This window comes from Oncorhynchus tshawytscha, linkage group LG22 (assembly GCF_018296145.1).
Source record: "Oncorhynchus tshawytscha isolate Ot180627B linkage group LG22, Otsh_v2.0, whole genome shotgun sequence".
Lineage (NCBI taxonomy): Eukaryota > Metazoa > Chordata > Actinopteri > Salmoniformes > Salmonidae > Oncorhynchus > Oncorhynchus tshawytscha.
This window is the reverse complement of record NC_056450.1, coordinates 36,317,486-36,339,985: the sequence shown is the minus strand read 5'-3', so window position 1 is coordinate 36,339,985 and position 22,500 is coordinate 36,317,486. Positions and strand designations below refer to the sequence as shown.

Sequence of the window (22,500 nt, the reverse complement as noted above, 5' to 3'; positions counted from 1 at the left end):
GCACAACTAGAAGGTTAGAGATTATACCAAAACTGTCCCAAGTAACAAGCGGGAGGTGAATTTGCGAAAAAGCCTGGGAAGAAAATACCAGCATTGAAACATCTGGCAGTGTGTATGCTACAGTGTTGTTAAGATAAAGTGAAACTTCTCCCTGCCACAGACACAGGAAGTTATGTTCTGCGAAGCCTCTAGGGTACAATAAGAGAAGACAACTGTGAGAGCATGAGTAGCATGTACTGCTACACTATCAATCATATTATGTCTCTTTCTTTATATCTCCAGTCAGTTTCCCCAGACAGACAGGCAGACAGACAGACAGACAGACAATCATCAGGTATCATTGAGTTGGTTGGTCATGGCCCAGGTCGAAGGTCATGGCTAGAAGGGGTCCAGCTCTTGTCAAATTAACGTCAGATTTGACTTTTCGTAGCAGGTTTGGAGAATTAACGCAGCAGAATAGGATAATTAACGTAGTAGGTTAGAAGAATTAACGTAGCAGGTATTGAGAATTAACGTAGCAGGTTAGAGGAATTAACGTAGCAGGTTAGAGGAATTAACGTAGCAGGTTAGGAGAATTAACGTAGCAGGTTAGGAGAATTAATGCAGCAGGTTAGGATGATTAGGTTAAGGTTAAGAAAAGCGTTTGAGTTAGGGTTAGATAAAACAACATTAATTTGACAAAAGCTGGATCCCTTCTAGCCATGACCTAGTTGGAAGTGTTTCTCTCTCTCTTCCTCAGGTGCTGGGAGTCGCAACAGAACAGCATGGTTGGTTTGCTCTCCACTGTACGGGTTCTCCCTCTGTGTGTGTGTGTGTCTGTGTCATGTTGTGTAGTGTAAGCCCTGAGGCATTAGTATTTTCATGACCCTGGCTGGTGGGATTTGATGCAGTGACAGCCAGGACAGAGCTTTATAGCAGGGTCTAGTCAGCGTTATTATTGAGAGGGACAAAAGCAGGCCTGTGGCTGGGAGCCCTGGATTACTGGGGCTGGCTGTGGGGGGGATACCACTAGGGAGTTGGGGTGAGAGGACAGGGAGTCAGTCAGCTACTATGCTAGCTGTGGGTTACATGCGGACAAAGACAGTCTTTCACAGACAGGGAAGCCAGAGGACTGAGTGGTAAGAGACCAGCGTTTCTCCTTCTCTTTCTCAGTCAGGTAGGGGTCTGGGCAGTGCGTGACAGTGCTATGTGTGGTACTAGGGTGGGGTTAATGTACAGTATTAGCTCTCTACCACTGAGGGGCTGAGCCACCAGCTGGACCACAGATTTACTTCTGAGGAGATTTCTGATTCAGGTTTGATCGCAGTAGGATTGTTTCTTCTTCAGTTATTTAACCTTTATTTAACCAGGCAAGTCAGTTAAGAACAAATTCTTATTTACAATGACAGCCTACCCCAGCCAAACCCGGACGACGCTGGGCCAATTGTGCGCCACCCTGATTGTGCGCCGCCTTATGGGACTCCCAATCACAGCCAGTTGTGATACAGCCTGGAATCGAACCAGGGTTTGTAATGATGCCTCTAGCACTGAGATGGAGTGCCTTAGAACGCTGCACCACTCGGGAGCCCAAACACACACGTGCACTTCCCCAAACATGCCTGTCCTGGTCAACTGGTCATGTGACATGGGGCCTGTGGTCACCCTGGGTGTCTGACAGAAGTAGAGGTGACTGCTGAGAGACACCAGTGTCCCCTGTGAGGAGTGGAGGGAACGAGACTGTACCAAAGCCCCAGAGAGAGGGAGACTCCCCTTTAGTCGATAGCGGAGATTGGAGAGTGGGTTGAGAGGAAGGAGAATGACTGACCACACACACACACACACACACACACACACACACACACACACACACACACACACACTCCTTCACAGCAACACTCTGGATCAGAACTGTCATTGTAGCTGGAGGCGAGACTCTTGGATTTGGGACAGGTAGGTGTGAATTATGAGACACGTCGAACAAGGTTTTGGACAGGTTGTATAGAGACGAGAGGATTCTTCCTAGAAAGACACAAGTCAAAACGGGAACAGGACATACAGTACCTCAGGACTGCAGTGCTTTCTTAGCGTTCTGTGGATCATCCAGAAGTAGGAATCCTCCGATAGTATGTTGAAGTGTGTAAGTCAGTGTGACCTGATAGTCTGAACATGAACACTACGATAGTATTGTAGCTTCCATTTCAGAGACCATATCATGTTGTTTGGGGAGGAAACTCAGGACAGTGGGAGAAAGTGCTGTTGTGTAAAAAATTGTTGGTGTATTTTATGTCTAAGAATAATTAGTAGAAAGTGACAGGGAGTTATTACACCTTTTCATATAAAACAAAGTGTGTCTTTGTGAGCTTTTAACATTTCCAAGAGGTCTTAGCAGAGTGGTAGGTGATCATCCAGTTGTTCCCTTTGTGAGTCTTGTTTTCTTTACTGACAGGTTTTAACGTGTGTGTGTGTGTGTGTGTGTGTGTGTGTGTGTGTGTGTGTGTGTGTGTGTGTGTGTGTGTGTGTGTGTCTGGGTGGAAAGCTCCTTAGTATGTAGTTGGGTGTGTAGTTGGGTGTGAACTGTTGGGTGTGTAGTTGGGTGTGAACTGTGTAGGTACACTGCCTGCTGTGATTAACAGTGTGTTTAGAGCTAACATGCCAGCACGGTTGATTCTGCACGGTTGGTTCTGCACGGTTGGTTCTGCACGGTTGGTTCTGTACGGTTGATTCTGCACGGTTGATTCTGTACGGTTGATTCTGCACGGTTAGTTCTGCACGGTTGATTCTGCACGGTTGGTTCTGTACGGTTGATTCTGCACGGTTGATTCTGTACGGTTGATTCTGCACGGTTGGTTCTGTACGGTTGATTCTGCACGGTTGGTTCTGTACGGTTGATTCTGCACGGTTAGTTCTGCACGGTTGATTCTGCACGGTTGGTTCTGTACGGTTGATTCTGCACGGTTGATTCTGTACGGTTGATTCTGCACGGTTGGTTCTGTACGGTTGATTCTGCACGGTTGGTTCTGTACGGTTGATTCTGCACGGTTGGTTCTGTACGGTTGATTCTGCACGGTTGATTCTGTACGGTTGAGTCTGCACGGTTGGTTCTGTACGGTTGATTCTGCACGGTTGATTCTGTACGGTTGATTCTGCACGGTTGGTTCTGTACGGTTGGTTCTGTACGGTTGATTCTGCACGGTTGATTCTGCACGGTTGGTTCTGTACGGTTGGTTCTGTACGGTTGATTCTGCACGGTTGGTTCTGTACGGTTGATTCTGTACGGTTGATTCTGCACAGTTGATTCTGCTCTAGGCCTTCAGGAGAATGGGTGACCTAGACAGCATCTATGTTTGTTTTATTTTGTGCTGACGTAGATGTGGGTATTTAGCTATGATTGTATTCCTCTCTCTGTCTCTCTCTCTCCCTCTCTTTCTCTGTCTCTCTCACTCTCTCTCTCTGTCTCTCTCTCTCTCTCTCTCTCTCTCTCTTTCTTTGCTTCTCTCTCTCTCTCTGTCTCTCTCTCTCTCTCTGCCTCTGCCTCTCTCTCTCTCTCTCTCTGTCTCTGCCTCTCTCTTTCTGTCTCTGTCTCTCTCTGTCTCTGTCTCTCTCGCTCTCCTTGCCTCTCTCTCTCTGTCTCTGCCTGTCTCTTTCTGTCTCTGTCTCTCTTTCTGTCTCTGTCTCTCTCTCCTCTGTCTCTGCCTCTCTCTGTCTCTGCCTCTCTCTGTCTCTGCCTCTGTCTCTCTCTCTCTGTCTGCCTCTCTCTTTCTGTCTCTCTCTGCCTCTGTCTCTCTCTCTGACTCTGCCTCTCTCTTTCTGTCTCTCTCTGTCTCTGCCTCTCCCTGTCTATCTCTCTCTGTCTCTGCCTCTGTCTCTCTCTCTCTCTCTCTCTGCCTCTCTCTTTCTGTCTCTCTCTGTCTCTGCCTCTGTCTCTCTCTCTCTCTCTCTCTCTCTCTCTCTCTCTTGGTAATGTGTAAATAGTTGTAGTACAAATAGTAGAGGAAGACACATAAACATATATATATTTACAATGCTGTTTGTTCCCAACTGGTTGCCCTGTTCTCATGGCAACGAGTCACAAATCTGGCTGCTGTCTAATTTGTTTTCAAATTCTTTGTAGGTCTGTGTAATCTGTGAAAAATATGTGTCTCTAATACGGTCTTACATTTGACAGTTTCCAACTCATTTTTTGGGGCAGTACATAGCTGTAGTGAGGTGTGTACTGGTGGCGGAGAAGTCAGGCGCAGGAGAGCGCCTTTAATATCCATAAACCACCGTCAAAAGAACAATACAATAAACGGGTCAAACAAAACCCGGTAAATACCAGCATACCGTGTATAAGCACTACAAGAAACAATTACCGACCAGGACATGGGGGGGAACAGAGGGTTAAATACACAACATGAAATTGATGGAATTGGAACCAGGTGTGATGGAAGACCAGACAAAACCAATGGAAAATGAAAAGTGGATCAGCGATGGCTAAAAGGCTGTTGACTTCAACCGCCGAACGTCGCCCGAAAAAGGAGAGGGACCAACTTCAGCGGAAGTCGTGACAATAGCCTGTCTTCTCTTGAGGGCCAGTTCTGCCTGTGGCAGCTTTTCTCAATAGCAAGACTATTCTCACTGAGTCTGTACATAGTCAAGGATCTTCTTAATTTGGGGTCAGTCACAGTGGTCAGGTATCTGCCACTGTGTACTGTCTTGTTTAGGGCCAGATAACATTCCAGTTTGTTCTGTTTTTTTTGTTGATTCTTTCTAGTGTGTCTATTGGTTAGAGCCTGTAAGTAAGCATTTCACTGTAAGGTCTACACCTGTTGTATTTGGCGCACGTGACAAATAAACTTTGATTTTAAATAGTTAGATTTTTGTTTTCTCATGATTTGGTTGGGTCTAATTGTGTTGCTGTCCAGGGGCTCTGTGGGGTCAGTTTGGGTTTGTGAACAGAGCCCCAGAACCAGCTCGCTGTCTCTCGCCTGGCTCCTTTGTTTGGCCTCTCCTTGAGTAGAGCTGGGCCCAGAGAGAACCCCCTAGTGGGCAACAGCCTCAGCTCCCCCTGCCTCTGTCCACTGGCCCTCCTTCTCCACTTACTTTAATCCCTCAGCCAACTGCGGATGTAATCTATATTTAATCCGGGGTCACTTTTCCTGTCTCTTTTGTCCGTGCTAGCGTAACTGATCAAAACTATTAGTCATCATCAGTGATTTTCCATTAAAAAAGAAGAAAAAAATACCTATTTTCTGTCATTCAAGTAAAGTCTTCCAGATCTTGATTACATTTCCCATGTCCCCCCTCTCTCCTCTCTCTAGCTGTGACTGGGTGGAGATCTTGGAGCCACGCTCGCAGGAGCGCATGTACGTGAACCTGGCCTCGGGGGAGTGTGGTTGGGAGCCCCCCCCAGGCGCCGCCGTGCGCCAGTCCGATGGCAGCCAGTGGTGGGAGCTGTTTGACAGCCACAACAAACGCTTCTACTACTACAACAGTGCCAGTCAGCAGACGGTGTGGCACCGGCCTCAGGCCTGCGACATCGTGCCCCTGGCCCAGCTACAGGCCATGAAGAGGAGCTCTGAGACGGGTCTGAGGGGCCCCATCAAGCCCCAGAGAGGGGGAGGAGGAGGGGAGGGCCGCCGCGCAGCCCTACCTAACCAGGCCTACCCTATGCCCCCCGCCCAGGACCCTGACAGCAGCGGGAGGTCCACCCCCTCTAAGGGGCTATGTGACAGCCTGGAGAACAGTAACGACACCCCCAGGTAACCTTTCTGCCAAAACATACACCATAAAGATATTATTTACTAGCCCGACTTAAACCTAATTACAGTATAAACTCTTGTGTAGTTGAGGGATTCCTCCTATAAGCTACTCTGCTGTTGCTTCCAGGAAGGCTGACGCTGCAGCTGGATGGAACCCAGTGTCAGTCAGCTGGGTCTGCAGGCTTATTCCCTCGTTCATCTACAGATGCATTACTGTGGGTTAACCCAAGCCAAATGGACCTGTCACTTCACATGCTGCCTGGCTAGAGCCAGCGCCAATCCTCCCTGTCATGACAGCCTTATCTACTCTATATCACTTACATATGAGACGGCCCTCCTTCCTCCTCCGGTTAAATATTGTGTGGGCGACTTTCCCAGGTGTTGTGTCAGCATCATTTAAACAGAGAGAGAGAGACAGAGAATGTAGAAAGAGATGTATGGGGGAGGTGACGGGGATAATGTTGAATTAAATGTCCAGACGAGATAAAGACTGAGAAGAACTAGTCAACGGATAGAGTCAGAGGCAAGACAGAGAGAAGAAGTTTGAGATGAACCAAGACAGAGAGAAGAAGTTTGAGATTAACCAAGACAGAGAAGAAATTTGAGATTATCCAAGACAGAGAGAAGAAGTTTGAGATTAACCAAGACAGAGAGAAGAAGTTTGAGATTATCCAAGACAGAGAGAAGAAGTTTGAGATTAACCAAGACAGAGAGAAGAAGTTTGAGATTAACCAAGACAGAGAGAAGAAGTTTGAGATTAACCAAGACAGAGAGAAGAAGTTTGAGATAAACCAGGACAGAGAAGGACGGATGGTCAGGGAGATGGATGATGTCCTCAGTATTTTGGAGGTCTGTCGTTGTTGGACAGCAGGTAGCCTAGCGGTTAAAAGCGTTTTGCCAACAACCGAAAGGTCACTAGTTCAAAATTCCCTAGCTGACTAGGTGAAAATTCTGTCTATGTACCTTTGAGCAAGGAACTTAACCCTGATTGGTCCTTTAAGACACTCTGTATAAGAGCATCTGTTAATCGGGTCTCCTGAGTGGCCCCAGCGGTCTAAGGCACTGCATCTCAGCTCAAGAGGCGTCACTGCAGTCCCTGGTTTGAATCCAGGCTGGATCACAACCGGCCGTGATTGGGAGTCCCATAGGGCGGTGCACAATTGGCCCCACATTGTTCGGGTTTGGCCGGGGTAGGCCGTCATTGTAAATAAGAATTTGTTCTTAACTGACTTGCCTAGTTAAATAAAGGTTACAAGCTAACTTGGTGTAAACACTAACAGTTTCTAACTTTTGAGCACAGGCAGCTGTTTGGCAATATGACAACCAGGCAACTGTTTGGTTATCTGACAACCAGGCAGCTGTTTGGCTATATGACAACCAGGCAGCTGTTTGGTTATCTGACAACCAGGCAACTGTTTGGCTATATGACAACCAGGCAGCTGTTTGACTATCTGACAACCAGGCAGCTGTTTGGCTATATGACAACCAGGTAGCTGTTTGGCTATATGACAACCAGGCAGCTGTTTGGCTATATGACAACCAGGCAGCTGTTTGGCTATATGACAACCAGGCAGCTGTTTGGCTATATGACAACCAGGCAGCTGTTTGGTTATATGACAACCAGGCAGCAGTTTGGTATCTGACAACCAGGCAGCTATTTGGCTATATGACAACCAGGCTAGCTTGGAGATAACTTAGTAATGAACTGAGTGAAGAGCACGTACTACTAAAAAAACATTTAGTACACTTTAAGCAGTGACATTTGTAAGAACAGTAGGATCACTTTGCTTGTTGTATAATTCCTTCTCACATCTACTCGTACTCTTCCTCTCACCGTTTCCCTTCGCCTGTGGACTTCAATTGCAAACACAACAGTTGTCTGTGACCAGGTGAAAAAACCTTTCCAAGCCAAACCTTCATAGCAGAACCGCTACAGACAGCCTACATCGTTGTCACCATATTAGTTAACGTCATAGTCAACAGAGCTACTAGAACTAACGTGTTGGTAAACCCACTACAATCATGCAGTACAGTGTACAGTCAGCAGTTTAGCAGTTACACCGGCAGGCCCCAGGTGGCAATAAACTAATACAACCAAAAGCTTAACTTGACTTGGGAGAGTTCCAGTGTTAGTTAGCCATAGTCAGTTAGCTAACATAGCATCCCTCTCTGTTAGTTAGCCATAGTCAGTTAGCTAACATAGCATCCCTCTCTGTTGGATAGCCATAGTCAGTTAGCTAACATAGCATCCCTCTCTGTTAGTTAGCCATAGTCAGTTAGCTAACATAGCATCCCTCTCTGTTAGTTAGCCATAGTCAGTTAGCTAACATAGCATCCCCCTCTGTTGGATAGCCATAGTCAGTTAGCTAACATAGCATCCCTCTCTGTTTGAGCCCGGTGTTTGAGTAGACTAAACTAGCTAGCGGCACTTGCTAGCTAAGTAAGTGAAATTGAAAGTTTAAAAAAACTAAATGTAGCTAGCTCTCTCTGTTTCTTTCTCTCTTGCTTCTCCTTCATCTTTGAAGAAATTAAGTTGTTCAAAACTGTTGTCTTTCTCTTTGAGTCAACTACACGCCACATGTTATGCACTGCAGTGCTAGCTAGCTGTAGCTAATGCTTTTGTTTTTAACTAGAGGACGACCTCCGGAAGTTGTCATAATTACTGTGTAAGTCTATGGAATGGGTTGAGAACCATGAGCCTCCTAGGTTTTGTATTGAAGTCAATGTACCACAAGGACGAGGATGGAAACTAGCTGTCCTCCTGCTACACCATGGTGCTACCCCAGAGAATGCTGTTGACGTTTGTTGACGTGAATATATTTAGTATAGATTTATCTAAAAAATAATAACTTTTTTAATGTTTCACAATTTGTGGATTGTCCTCTCCTTCCTCCTCTGAGGAATCTCCACTGACTTTAAGCTATGGCTGATTCTGATCGCTAGGCGAACTTAGATTACATTTTGCAGTATGAAAGAAAATCTGATTAAGTTTGTTTTGTTTTGGTCTCTGCACAGCTTGTTTTACATGGCGGCTCTCCTTAGCGAGGGATGGAGATAACATTTAGAGTCGTTTTTCTGGAGCTTTACCCATTTACTGTTTGTTCTCGTCTTCCCATCTCCTTCCTGTGTGGAACGTGACAGAGTGTGTGCCTTACCTCTGGGAGTGGGCCGACTCACACGACATGGTTACCCTCCAACCCAACACACACAGCCCACTGTCAGACAGGAAGGAGATATGCTCCAATCATGGGGGGAATTACTTTATATTTCCTTATTTACCTCCTCTCTCCCTATTCAGACAGGAAATGCCCTGCTGTATTTCATACAGGACCCGTATGAGACTTGTTATATCAAACAACTCTGGTCACTAGTGCACTGCCTGGCACATGGCCAAATACGCTACTTGGAATCGCTTCATATTTTGCCAACATGGCTGTTTTAGTTCCTCCAACATATCCAACCCTTTGACACATACTCCCAGGTATAAGAACACACACACACACACACACACACACACACACACACACACACACACACACACCTGTCAGTGTTAGAGTGAGGGTCCGGTAATGAGTTGTAGTGGTTGTTTAGAGACGTTCCTCGTCCTCCAACTGAATAGTTCCACACTTAGTCCAGTACAATAGGAGCAGTACCCATACAAGGACAGCAGCAGAGGGACCCAGACTCTCTCTCTTTCTCTCTCTCTCTCTCTCTCTCTCTCTCTCTCTCTCTCTCTCTCTCTCTCTATATATATATATATATATATATATATATATCTCTCTCACTCTCTCAGGAATGGCTCAGAGAAAGATACTGAGAGGTCTGAATCCCTATCAGTGACCTCAGAATAAGCCCTCACTGCTCAGCCTCTTACAGTATTCATCCATTGTTCCAGACAAGCCTCTGTAAAGCCCCTGCCTCAGCCCTCAACTGAAGTGGAGGTGTTGGGCTGGGGTGTCCTAGGGGTGGATGGCTACTGTTACCCTAGTTTATACACAAAACAACACACACACACACCCTCCTTGACTCCTACGCTGAAACATTACAGTTAGTAGTTCCCTGTCCAAAATTGTAATCAGTAACGTAATTTTTGGATTAGCCAAACATTTACCTAATCAGATTATTAAGAACAAATTCTAATTTACAATGACGGCCTACCCCAGCCAAACCCTAACCCGGCCAACGCTGGGCCAATTGTGCTCCGCCCTATGGAACTACCAATCATGGCCAGTTGTGATACAGCCTGCAATCGAACCAGGGTCTGTAGTGACGCCTCAAGCACTGAGATGCAGTAATCCTAACCTTAACCACACTGCTAACCTTAATGCCTAATTCTAACCTGAAATAACCATAACCTTAACCACACTGCTAACCCTAATGCCTAATCCCAACCTTAAATAACATAACCTTAACCACACTGCTAACCTTAATGCCTAATCCTAACCTTAAATAACCATAACCTTAACCACACTGCTAACCTTAATGCCTAATCCTAACCTTAAATAATATAACCTTAACCACACTGCTAACCTTAATGCCTAATCCTAACCTTAAATAACATAACGTTAACCACACCACTAACCTTAATGCCTAATCCCAACCTTAAATGAAGACTAAAAAGCTCATTTTTGTGTTCATACATTTTTACAATATAGTTAATTTTGACTTTGCAGATGGCCCATATAGCGTAAATCAGTCAGTTCTGCCTCAAGGACAAGACACGTCCCAATAAACTTCAACCTGCTTAAAGGAAAGATTCACCCATTTTGAATGTTATATTGTTTTTGTGCTTCTCTGAGCGATGTTCTATCGATTCCCAGGGTCATTTACAGTTTTCATGTCTCTCTCTCTCACACTCTTTCTCTCTCTCTCTCTCTCTACCTCTACCTCTACCTCTGTTTACTCAGCACAGCCAGGACCCTACATCTACCCCTACTCATCCCTTCCTCACAACTCACACCATATGACCAGGGTTGGCTAGGTTATTTTCTAAATGTAATCTGTTACAGTTACTAGTTACATGTTCAAAATTGTAATCAGTAACATAACTTTTGGATTAACTGTTGGCTTTGGGGATGATCAGTGAGATATACCTGCTGGAACGTGTGCTACGGGTGAGTGTTGTTATCGTGACCAGTGAACTGAGATAAAGGCGGAGCTTTACCTAGCATAGACTTATAGATGACCTGGAGCCAGTGGGTCTGACGATGAATATGTAGCGAGGGCCAGCCGACTAGAGCATACAGGTCGCAGTGGTGGGTGGTATAAGGTGATTTGGTAACAAAACGGATGGCACTGTGATAGACTGCATCCAGTTTACTGAGTAGAGTGTTGGAAGCTATTTTGTAGATGACATCACCGAAGTCGAGGATCGGTAGGATAATAAGTTTGGCGGCGTGAGTGAAGGAGGCTTGGATTGGAGATGTTTAATATCAGTCTGGAAGGAGAGTTTACAGTCTAGCCAGACACCGAGGTATTTATAGTTGTCCACATATTCCAGATCAGAACCATCCAGGGTGGTGATGCTAGTCGGGCGGGCGGGTGCGGGCAGTGAACGGTTGAAAAGCATGCATTTGGTTTTACTAGCGTTTAAGAGCAATTGGAGCTCACGGAAGGAGTGTTGTATGGCATTGAGACTCGTTTGGAGGTTAGTTAGCACAGTGTCCAAAGAAGGACCAGAAGTATACAGAATGGTGTTGTCTGTGTAGAGGTGGATCAGGGAATCCCCCGCAGCAAGAGCGACATCATTGATATATACAGAGAAAAGAGTCGGCCTGAGAATTGAACCCTGTGGTACCCCCATAGAGACTGCCATAGGTCCGGACAACAGGCCCTCTAATTTGACACACGTGAACTCTGCCTGCAAAGTAGTTGGTGAACCAGGCGAGGGAGTCATTGGAGCAACCAAGGCTATTGAGTCTGCCGATAAGAATACGGTGATTGACAGAGCCTTGGCCTCGAAAGCCTTGACCAGGTCGATGAAGACGGCTGCACAGTACTGTCTTTTATCGATGGCGGTTATGGTATCGTTTAGTACCTTGAGCGTGGCTGAGGTGCACCCGTGACCGGCATGGAAACCGGATTGCACAGCGGAGAAGGTATGGTGGGATTTGAAATGGACAGTGATCTGTTTATTAACTTGGCTTTCGAAGACTTTAGAGAGGCAGGGCAGGATAGATATAGGTCTATAGCAGTTTGGGTCTAGAGTGTCACCCCCTTTGAAGAGGGGGATGACCGTGGCAGCTTTCCAATCTTTAGGGATCTTGGACGATACGAAAGAGAGGTTGAACAGGCTGGTAATATGGGTTGCAACAATGGCGGCGGATAGTTTTAGAAAGAGAGGGTCCAGGTTGTCTAGCCCAGCTGATTTCTATGGGTCCAGTTTTTGCAGCTCTTTCAGAACATCTAGTATCTGGATTTGGGTGAAGGAGAAGCTAGGGGGGGCATGGCCAGCCATAGAGAAATGCTTATTGAAATTTTCGATTTATCGGTGGTGTTACCTAGCCTCAGTGCAGTGGGCAGCTGGGAAGAGGTACTCTTGTTCTCCATGGACTTCACAGTGTCCCAAAACTTTTTGGAATTCGATGCTATTGCAGTCTGCTACAGGTTGTTTTTGTGCTGGTCAAGGGCAGTCAGGTCTGGAGTGAACCAAGGGCTATATCTGTTCTTAGTTCTGCATTTTTTGAACAGGGCATGCTTATCTAAGATGGTGAGGAAATTACTTTTAAAGAACGACCAGGCATCCTCAACTGACAGGATGAGGTCATTATCCTTCCAGGATACCCGGGCCAGGTCGATTAGAAAGGTCTGCTCATAGAAGTGTTTTAGGGAGCGTTTGATAGTGATGAGGGGTGATCGTTTGACCGCGGACCCATAGCGGATACAGTCAATGAGGCAGTGGTTGCTGAGATCCTGATTGAAAACAGCAGAGGTGTATTTGGAGGGCAAGTTGGTCAGGATAATGTCTATGAGGGTGCCCATGTTTACAGATTTAGGGTTGTACCTGGTGGGTTCCTTGATGATTTGTGTGAGATTGAGGGCATCTAGCTTAGATTGTAGGACTGCCGGGGTGCTAAGCATATCCCAGTTTAGGTCACCTCACAGAACGAACTCTGAAGCTAGATGGGAGGCAATCAATTCACATATGTTTTCCAGGGCACAGCTGGGAGCGGAGGGTGGCAACAGTGAGAGACTTATTTCTGGAGAGATTCATTCTTAAAATTAGAAGTTCAAACTGTTTGGGTATAGACCTGGAAAGTATGACAGAACTTTGCAGGCTATCTCTGCAATTGATTGCAACTCCTCCCCTTTTGGCAGTTCTATCTTGATGGAAAATGTTGTAGTTGGGTATGGAAATCTCCAAATTTTTGGTGGCCTTCCTAAGCCAGGATTCAGACATGGCAAGGACATCAGGGATGGCGGAGTGTGCTAAAGCAGTGAGTAAAACAAACTTAGGGAGGAGGCTTCTGATGTTAACATGCATGAAACCATGAAATATACCTGAGCATAACTCAAAAATGAAGGACTAATTAGCCTGCTCTGCTGTTTATGATTTTCTTGTAATGGAGAACTGGTTGGACTTATTGCTTTGTGTTGAAAATAAATGCTCCTCTAAGGAATGGCAAGCTTTGAGCACTATAGAAAAGTGCTATTTTCATGTGAAAAATGTATGCCATATGCTGCATTTGCTATGGACCTGTTTAAAAAAAAAATGTTTGTTAATAGTAATTTGCAGTTGTTTAAGTATATCAAGGTGTGCAAGTTCGAGCATGTGTCCACTAGGACTATGGACATTTTTTATATCAGCACGAATTAGCAGTAAAAGCCCCTATGGTGGTCTTCTTAAATTCAACATAGGCTGCGATTTACACTATGCAGCTGTTGCAAGAGAGCATTTTTCACTGGCTGTCCACTGGAGGTATATTCATTATGCCGATTCTGTTGCAAAGCATTTCTTAAATAGAAGCAAATGGAACAAAACGGGGCAGGACCTACCGGAATTTGTCCAATAGAAACGATTGTTTTTCTCTGTTTGCTTCCGTTTGGTTTCCATAATGAATAAACCCCTGTCGCAAAAACGATGATTGATAGTCAGCTTAAACTTCTTTAATTTATCCATTATTGGGTTCGCATATACATTTGTGAACAGCCATCCACAACAACCACAATCTGGAAGGCGTAAATAGCAAAGTGAGAGAGCAGCTGTGTGATTCACATCAATGCGCTATGCAACCTATAATAGGCCTAAGTGATATTGATATTGCCTGTATGCTACACCACTGCTGTCGTCCTTTTTTAACTAGGCAAGTCAGTTAAGAACAAATTCAAATTGGACAAAGACAGCTTACCCTCGGCCGAACCCTCCCCTAACCCGAACGATGCTGGCCGAACCCTCCCCTAACCCGGACAATGCTGGCCGAGCCCTCCCCTAACCCGGACGATGCTGGGCCAATTGTGAGTCACCCTGTGGGACTCCCGATCACAGTGATAAAGCCAGCGATCGAACCAGGGTCTGTAGTGACACGTCTAGCACTGAGATGCAGTGCCTTAGACCGCTGCGCCACTCGGTAACTTACCTCCAAGCATTTATTGAAGTTGGCTACCATTGGAAGACAGCTTGGACTGTAGCCAACAACAGTCTCCCACTGGGCACACACTGAATGAACGTTGTTTCAACATCATTTCAATGAAATTACATTGTACCAACATGGAATAGATGTTGAATTGATGTCTGTACGTGTTCTCTGACTTGTGGTCAGACTCGCTCAGGCGGAAAACACATTTTAACTTCTACCTTCTTTTCAACGCTGATTTGAATATCATTGAGAAAACAGAAAGGTGTCAAGTAATTGTTTTCGCAAACATCCTTTCTGAATTTAAAAGTATTTCGAGAAGTAATCATCGTGTTTTTCTAAAACATCTGCAATATGATTACAATATTTTTGCTTGTAATGTAACGGATTACAATTGAATGTGTGTTGTGTCCATTACACCAAGGTCTATTGCCTGAAATACCCACATGGCTGCTTTTCCCATCAGTCTGGATGGAGTGGTAGGAAAGCCCCTCAACCCACATGCCTGCTTTTTCCATCAGTCTGGATGGAGTGGTAGGAAAGCCCCTCAACCCACATGCCTGCTTTTCCCATCAGTCTGGATGGAGTGGTAGGAAAGCCCCTCAACCCACATGGCTGCTTTTCCCATCAGTCTGGATGGAGTGGTAGGAAAGCCCCTCAACCCACATGCCTGCTTTTCCCATCAGTCTGGATGGAGTGGTAGGAAAGCCCCTCAACCCACATGCCTGCTTTTCCCATCAGTCTGGATGGAGTGGTAGGAAAGCCCCTCAACCCACATGCTTTGCTTACTTCCACTCAGTGGAAGCTGCTGAGAACGGCTCATAATAATGGCTGGAATGGAGTGGAATGGATGGAATGGAGTAGAATGGATGGAATGGAGTAGAATGGAGTGGAATGGATGGAATGGATGGAATGGAGTGGAATGAATGGAGTGGAATGGAGTGGAATGGATGGAGTGGAATGGATGGAATGGATGGAATGGAGTGGAATGGATGGAGTGGAATGGATGGAATGGAGTAGAATGGAGTGGAATGGATGGAATGGATGGAGTGGAATGGATGGAATGGATGGAATGGAGTGGAATGGATGGAATGGAGTGGAGTGGAATGGAGTGGAATGGGTGGAATGGATGGAATGGAGTGGACGGAATGGTATCAAACCCATAAAAAACATGTTTTTGATTCCATTCCATTGACTCCATTCCAGCCATTATTATGAGCCGTTCTCCCCCCAGTAGCCTCCACTGCAAGTTCTACTGACATGCTCACATCCACTTCAGGGTTAGAGATGCTGTGACAGAGCCACAGAGCTCTCTGTCCAAACCTGTCCAAGAAGCACTTGAAAGATGTCTGTCTTCTGAGTACTCTGTTTTGTTTGAGACATTTGAGACAAATTCCCCAGTCTCAGGATAGTTTCAGTCGTCCCTTAAAGCTCGATTCCTTAGTTGCTACATCCATTGATTCTTGAAGAATATAACTTAGAACTGGCTCATGAGTTTAGTTCAACTGTCACACTCCATGAGATCCCAAAATATAAGATTGTTTTACTCCAATGTTTGTAAACAATGTAAATTTAAACAAACACTGCCTCAAAACATGGCTAGAGATATAATGTTGATATCATGGATGGTCCTTGCATCCATAGGTCTGTCTATTCATTTCACAGTGGTTAGATTTCTGCAGGCCCATCCATCTGCAGGCCCATCCATCTGCAGGCCCATCCATCTGCAGGCCCATCCATCTGCAGGCCAATCCTTCTGCAGGCCCATCCTTCTGCAGGCCCATCCTTCTGCAGACCCATCCTTCTGCAGGCCCATCCTTCTGCAGGCCCATCCTTCTGCAGACCCATCCTTCTGCAGGCCCATCCATCTGCAGGCCCATCCATCTGCAGGCCAATCCTTCTGCAGGCCCATCCATCTGCAGGCCCATCCATCTGCAGGCCAATCCTTCTGCAGGCCCATCCTTCTGCAGGCCCATCCTTCTGCAGACCCATCCTTCTGCAGGCCCATCCATCTGCAGGCCCATCCTTCTGCAGGCCCATCCTTCTGCAGACCCATCCATCTGCAGGCCAATCCTTCTGCAGGCCCATCCTTCTGCAGACCCATCCTTCTGCAGGCCCATCCTTCTGCAGACCCATCCTTCTGCAGGCCCATCCTTCTGCAGGCCCATCCTTCTGCAGACCCATCCTTCTGCAGGCCCATCCTTCTGCAGACCCATCCTTCTGCAGGCCCATCCTTCTGCAGACCCGTCCATCTGCAGGCCCATCCTTCTGCAGACCCATCCTTTTGCAGACCCATCCATCTGCAGGCCCATCCTTCTGCAGGCCCATCCTTCTGCAGACCCATCCTTCTGCAGGCCCATCCTTCTGCAGACCCATCCTTCTGCAGGCCCATCCTTCTGCAGACCCATCCTTCTGCAGGCCCATCCTTCTGCAGGCCCATCCTTCTGCAGGCCCATCCTTCTGCAGACCCATCCTTCTGCAGACCCATCCTTCTGCAGGCCCATCCTTCTGCAGGCCCATCCTTCTGCAGACCCATCCTTCTGCAGACCCATCCTTCTGCAGGCTCATCCTTCTGCAGCCCCATCCTTCTGCAGGCCCATCCTTCTGCAGGCCCATCCTTCTGCAGACCCATCCTTCTGCAGGCCCATCCTTCTGCAGGCCCATCCTTCTGCAGACCCATCCTTCTGCAGACCCATCCTTCTGCAGGCCCATCCTTCTGCAGGCCCATCCTTCTGCAGGCCCATCCTTCTGCAGACCCATCCTTCTGCAGGCCCATCCTTCTGCAGACCCATCCTTCTGCAGACCCATCCTTCTGCAGGCCCATCCTTCTGCAGGCCCATCCTTCTGCAGGCCCATCCTTCTGCAGGCCCATCCTTCTGCAGGCCCATCCTTCTGCAGACCCATCCTTCTGTAGGCCCATCCTTCTGCAGACGCATCCTTCTGCAGACCCATCCTTCTGCAGACCCATCCTTCTGCAGGCCCATCCTTCTGCAGGCCCATCCTTCTGCAGGCCCATCCTTCTGCAGGCCCATCCTTCTGCAGACCCATCCTTCTGCAGACCCATCCTTCTGCAGGCCCATCCTTCTGCAGACCCATCCTTCTGCAGGCCCATCCTTCTGCAGGCCCATCCTTCTGCAGACCCATCCTTCTGCAGACCCATCCTTCTGCAGGCCCATCCTTCTGCAGGCCCATCCTTCTGCATCTTTTTCATCTTTTTACCAAAACAGAAGCTGTGTGAACACTTTACTATTGTTTCAATTAAAGATTCTAGCTGTAAAGATACTGTAATCCTCTACGTGGGAAAACATGGCCAGGCCCAGCTGTGTCCTGTCTATTCCCTGGTCCAGGGTATCAGCATCAGTGTGGACTGTATCAGCAGTAGTGTGGACTGTGTCCTGTTCTCTCCCCTGGTCCAGGGTATCAGCAGTAGTGTGGACTATGCCCTGCCGATCCCCTGTTCCAAGGTATCAGTGTGGACTGAGTAGTGTGTTAGTAATTGATTTACCTCTTATCTGATAGCATGGAACCTTCCCCAGCTGTTTAGTAGGAAGGGGAATACCTATCTCAGCCTCCCTGGGTAAACACCATGGCACTCAGATCACTGTCAATTTCTCTCTCTCTCTCTCTCTCTCTCTCTCTCTCTCTCTCTCTCTCTCTCTCTCTCTCTCTCTCTCACTCACTCACTCACTCACTCACTCACTCACTCACTCACTCACTCACTCACTCACTCACTCACTCACTCACTCACTCAATTACATTTAAGGGTGTCACGCCCTGACCAGAGAGAGCCTTTTTATTCTCTATTTTGGTTAGGTCTGGGTGTGACTAGGGTGGGTAATCTAGGTTGTTTTATTTCTATGTTGGCCTGGTATGGTTCCCTAATCAGAGGCAGCTGTTTAGCGTTGTCTCTGATCAGGGATCATATTTAGGCAGCCATTTCCCCACTGGGTTTTTGTGTTGTTGCCTGTGAGCACTCCATCGCTTCCAGTGTCGTTTGCTCTTTATTGTTTTCTTTTGTGCGGTTCACTTCTAATAAAATGTCGAACCGATTTCGCGCTGCGCTTTGGTCCGAATGTTATTATGACGATCGTGACAAAGGGGCTTTATTGGCATGGGGGAACATATGTTAACGTTGCCAAAGCAAGTGAAGTAGAAAACATACCAACGTGAAATAAACAATAAAAACTGGACAGTAAACATTACACTCACAAAAGTTCCAAAATAATAAAGACATTTCAAATGTCATATTATGTCTATATACAGTGTTGTATATAAACATAAATATAGATTGTAAAACCTGCTTATCTCTCTCTTTCTCTCTCTCTCTCTCTTGCTGTTTTATTGTGTTACTATTTCCTTTTTCTGTTTCTTCTGTACTCATGGTAGGTAAAGGGCTCATACTGTACATCTGTTTCTTCTTAACTCATGGTAGGTAAAGGGCTCATACTGTACATCTGTTTCTTCTTAACTCATGGTAGGTAAAGGGCTCATACTGTACATCTGTTTCTTCTTAACTCATGGTAGGTAAAGGGCTCATACTGTACATCTGTTTCTTCTTAACTCACGGTAGGTAAAGGGCTCATACTGTACATCTGTTTCTTCTTAACTCATGGTAGGTAAAGGGCTCATACTGTACATCTGTTTCTTCTTAACTCATGGTAGGTAAAGGGCTCATACTGTACATCTGTTTCTTCTTAACTCATGGTAGGTAAAGGGCTCATACTGTACATCTGTTTCTTCTTAACTCATGGTAGGTAAAGGGCTCATACTGTACATCTGTTTCTTCTTAACTCATGGTAGGTAAAGGGCTCATACTGTACATCTGTTTCTTCTTAACTCATGGTAGGGGCTCATACTGTACATCTGTTTCTTCTTAACTCATGGTAGGTAAAGGGCTCATACTGTACATCTGTTTCTTCTTAACTCATGGTAGGTAAAGGGCTCATACTGTACATCTGTTTCTTCTTAACTCATGGTAGGTAAAGGGCTCATACTGTACATCTGTTTCTTCTTAACTCATGGTAGGTAAAGGGCTCATACTGTACATCTGTTTCTTCTTAACTCATGGTAGGTAAAGGGCTCATACTGTACATCTGTTTCTTCTTAACTCATGGTAGGTAAAGGGCTCATACTGTACATCTGTTTCTTCTTAACTCATGGTAGGTAAAGGGCTCATACTGTACATCTGTTTCTTCTTAACTCATGGTAGGTAAAGGGCTCATACTGTACATCTGTTTCTTCTTAACTCATGGTAGGTAAAGGGCTCATACTGTACATCTGTTTCTTCTTAACTCATGGTAGGTAAAGGGCTCATACTGTACATCTGTTTCTTCTTAACTCATGGTAGGTAAAGGGCTCATACTGTACATCTGTTTCTTCTTAACTCATCTGTTTGTTTCTTCTTAACTCATGGTAGGTAAAGGGCTCATACTGTACATCTGTTTCTTCTTAACTCATGGTAGGTAAAGGGCTCATACTGTACATCTGTTTCTTCTTAACTCATGGTAGGTAAAGGGCTCATACTGTACATCTGTTTCTTCTTAACTCATGGTAGGTAAAGGGCTCATACTGTACATCTGTTTCTTCTTAACTCATGGTAGGTAAAGGGCTCATACTGTACATCTGTTTCTTCTTAACTCATGGTAGGTAAAGGGCTCATACTGTACATCTGTTTCTTCTTAACTCATGGTAGGTAAAGGGCTCATACTGTACATCTGTTTCTTCTTAACTCATGGTAGGTAAAGGGCTCATACTGTACATCTGTTTCTTCTTAACTCATGGTAGGTAAAGGGCTCATACTGTACATCTGTTTCTTCTTAACTCATGGTAGGTAAAGGGCTCATACTGTACATCTGTTTCTTCTTAACTCATGGTAGGTAAAGGGCTCATACTGTACATCTGTTTCTTCTTAACTCATGGTAGGTAAAGGGCTCATACTGTACATCTGTTTCTTCTTAACTCATGGTAGGTAAAGGGCTCATACTGTACATCTGTTTCTTCTTAACTCATGGTAGGTAAAGGGCTCATACTGTACATCTGTTTCTTCTTAACTCATGGTAGGTAAAGGGCTCATACTGTACATCTGTTTCTTCTTAACTCATGGTAGGTAAAGGGCTCATACTGTACATCTGTTTCTTCTTAACTCATGGTAGGTAAAGGGCTCATACTGTACATCTGTTTCTTCTTAACTCATGGTAGGTAAAGGGCTCATACTGTACATCTGTTTCTTCTTAACTCATGGTAGGTAAAGGGCTCATACTGTACATCTGTTTCTTCTTAACTCATGGTAGGTAAAGGGCTCATACTGTACATCTGTTTCTTCTTAACTCATGGTAGGTAAAGGGCTCATACTGTACATCTGTTTCTTACTGTTTCTTCTTAACTCATGGTAGGTAAAGGGCTCATACTGTACATCTGTTTCTTCTTAACTCATGGTAGGTAAAGGGCTCATACTGTACATCTGTTTCTTCTTAACTCATGGTAGGTAAAGGGCTCATACTGTACATCTGTTTCTTCTTAACTCATGGTAGGTAAAGGGCTCATACTGTACATCTGTTTCTTCTTAACTCATGGTAGGTAAAGGGCTCATACTGTACATCTGTTTCTTCTTAACTCATGGTAGGTAAAGGGCTCATACTGTACATCTGTTTTCTTCTTAACTCATGGTAGGTAACTCATGGGGGCTCATACTGTACATCTGTTTCTTCTTAACTCATGGTAGGTAAAGGGCTCATACTGTACATCTGTTTCTTCTTAACTCATGGTAGGTAAAGGGCTCATACTGTACATCTGTTTCTTCTTAACTCATGGTAGGTAAAGGGCTCATACTGTACATCTGTTTCTTCTTAACTCATGGTAGGTAAAGGGCTCATACTGTACATCTGTTTCTTCTTAACTCATGGTAGGTAAAGGGCTCATACTGTACATCTGTTTCTCTTCTTAACTCATGGTAGGTAAAGGGCTCATACTGTACATCTGTTTCTTCTTAACTCATGGTAGGTAAAGGGCTCATACTGTACATCTGTTTCTTCTTAACTCATGGTAGGTAAAGGGCTCATACTGTACATCTGTTTCTTCTTAACTCATGGTAGGTAAAGGGCTCATACTGTACATCTGTTTCTTCTTAACTCATGGTAAAGGTAAATCTGTTTCTTCTTAACTCATGGCTCATACTGTACATCTGTTTCTTCTTAACTCATGGTAGGTAAAGGGCTCATACTGTACATCTGTTTCTTCTTAACTCATGGTAGGTAAAGGGCTCATACTGTACATCTGTTTCTTCTTACATCTGTTTCTTTCTTCTTAACTCATGGTAGGTAAAGGGCTCATACTGTACATCTGTTTCTTCTTAACTCATGGTAGGTAAAGGGCTCATACTGTACATCTGTTTCTTCTTAACTCATGGTAGGTAAAGGGCTCATACTGTACATCTGTTTCTTCTTAACTCATGGTAGGTAAAGGGCTCATACTGTACATCTACTGTACATCTGTTTCTTCTTAACTCATGGTAGGTAAAGGGCTCATACTGTACATCTGTTTCTTCTTAACTCATGGTAGGTAAAGGGCTCATACTGTACATCTGTTTCTTCTTAACTCATGGTAGGTAAAGGGCTCATACTGTACATCTGTTTCTTCTTAACTCATGGTAGGTAAAGGGCTCATACTGTACATCTGTTTCTTCTTAACTCATGGTAGGTAAAGGGCTCATACTGTACATCTGTTTCTTCTTAACTCATGGTAGGTAAAGGGCTCATACTGTACATCTGTTTCTTCTTAACTCATGGTAGGTAAAGGGCTCATACTGTACATCTGTTTCTTCTTAACTCATGGTAGGTAAAGGGCTCATACTGTACATCTGTTTCTTCTTAACTCATGGTAGGTAAAGGGCTCATACTGTACATCTGTTTCTTCTTAACTCATGGTAGGTAAAGGGCTCATACTGTACATCTGTTTCTTCTTAACTCATGGTAGGTAAAGGGCTCATACTGTACATCTGTTTCTTCTTAACTCATGGTAGGTAAAGGGCATCTGTTTCTTCTTAACTCATGGTAGGTAAAGGGCTCATACTGTACATCTGTTTCTTCTTAACTCATGGTAGGTAAAGGGCTCATACTGTACATCTGTTTCTTCTTAACTCATGGTAGGTAAAGGGCTCATACTGTACATCTGTTTCTTCTTAACTCATGGTAGGTAAAGGGCTCATACTG

At 45.3% G+C, this 22,500-nt stretch overlaps 1 protein-coding gene across 3 annotated transcripts in view; it reads left to right on the top strand.

Moving 5' to 3' along the window:
- The window catches only part of LOC112235750 (rho GTPase-activating protein 39), a 165,126-nt gene that overhangs the window by 55,150 nt on the left and 87,476 nt on the right, over nt 1-22,500 (top strand). For all 3 annotated transcript variants that reach the window (XM_042304142.1, XM_042304144.1, XM_042304143.1), the window contains exon 2: nt 5,280-5,720. In XM_042304142.1, coding sequence (XP_042160076.1) covers nt 5,280-5,720 — 441 coding nt within the window. The remainder of the gene's footprint in view (nt 1-5,279; nt 5,721-22,500) is intronic.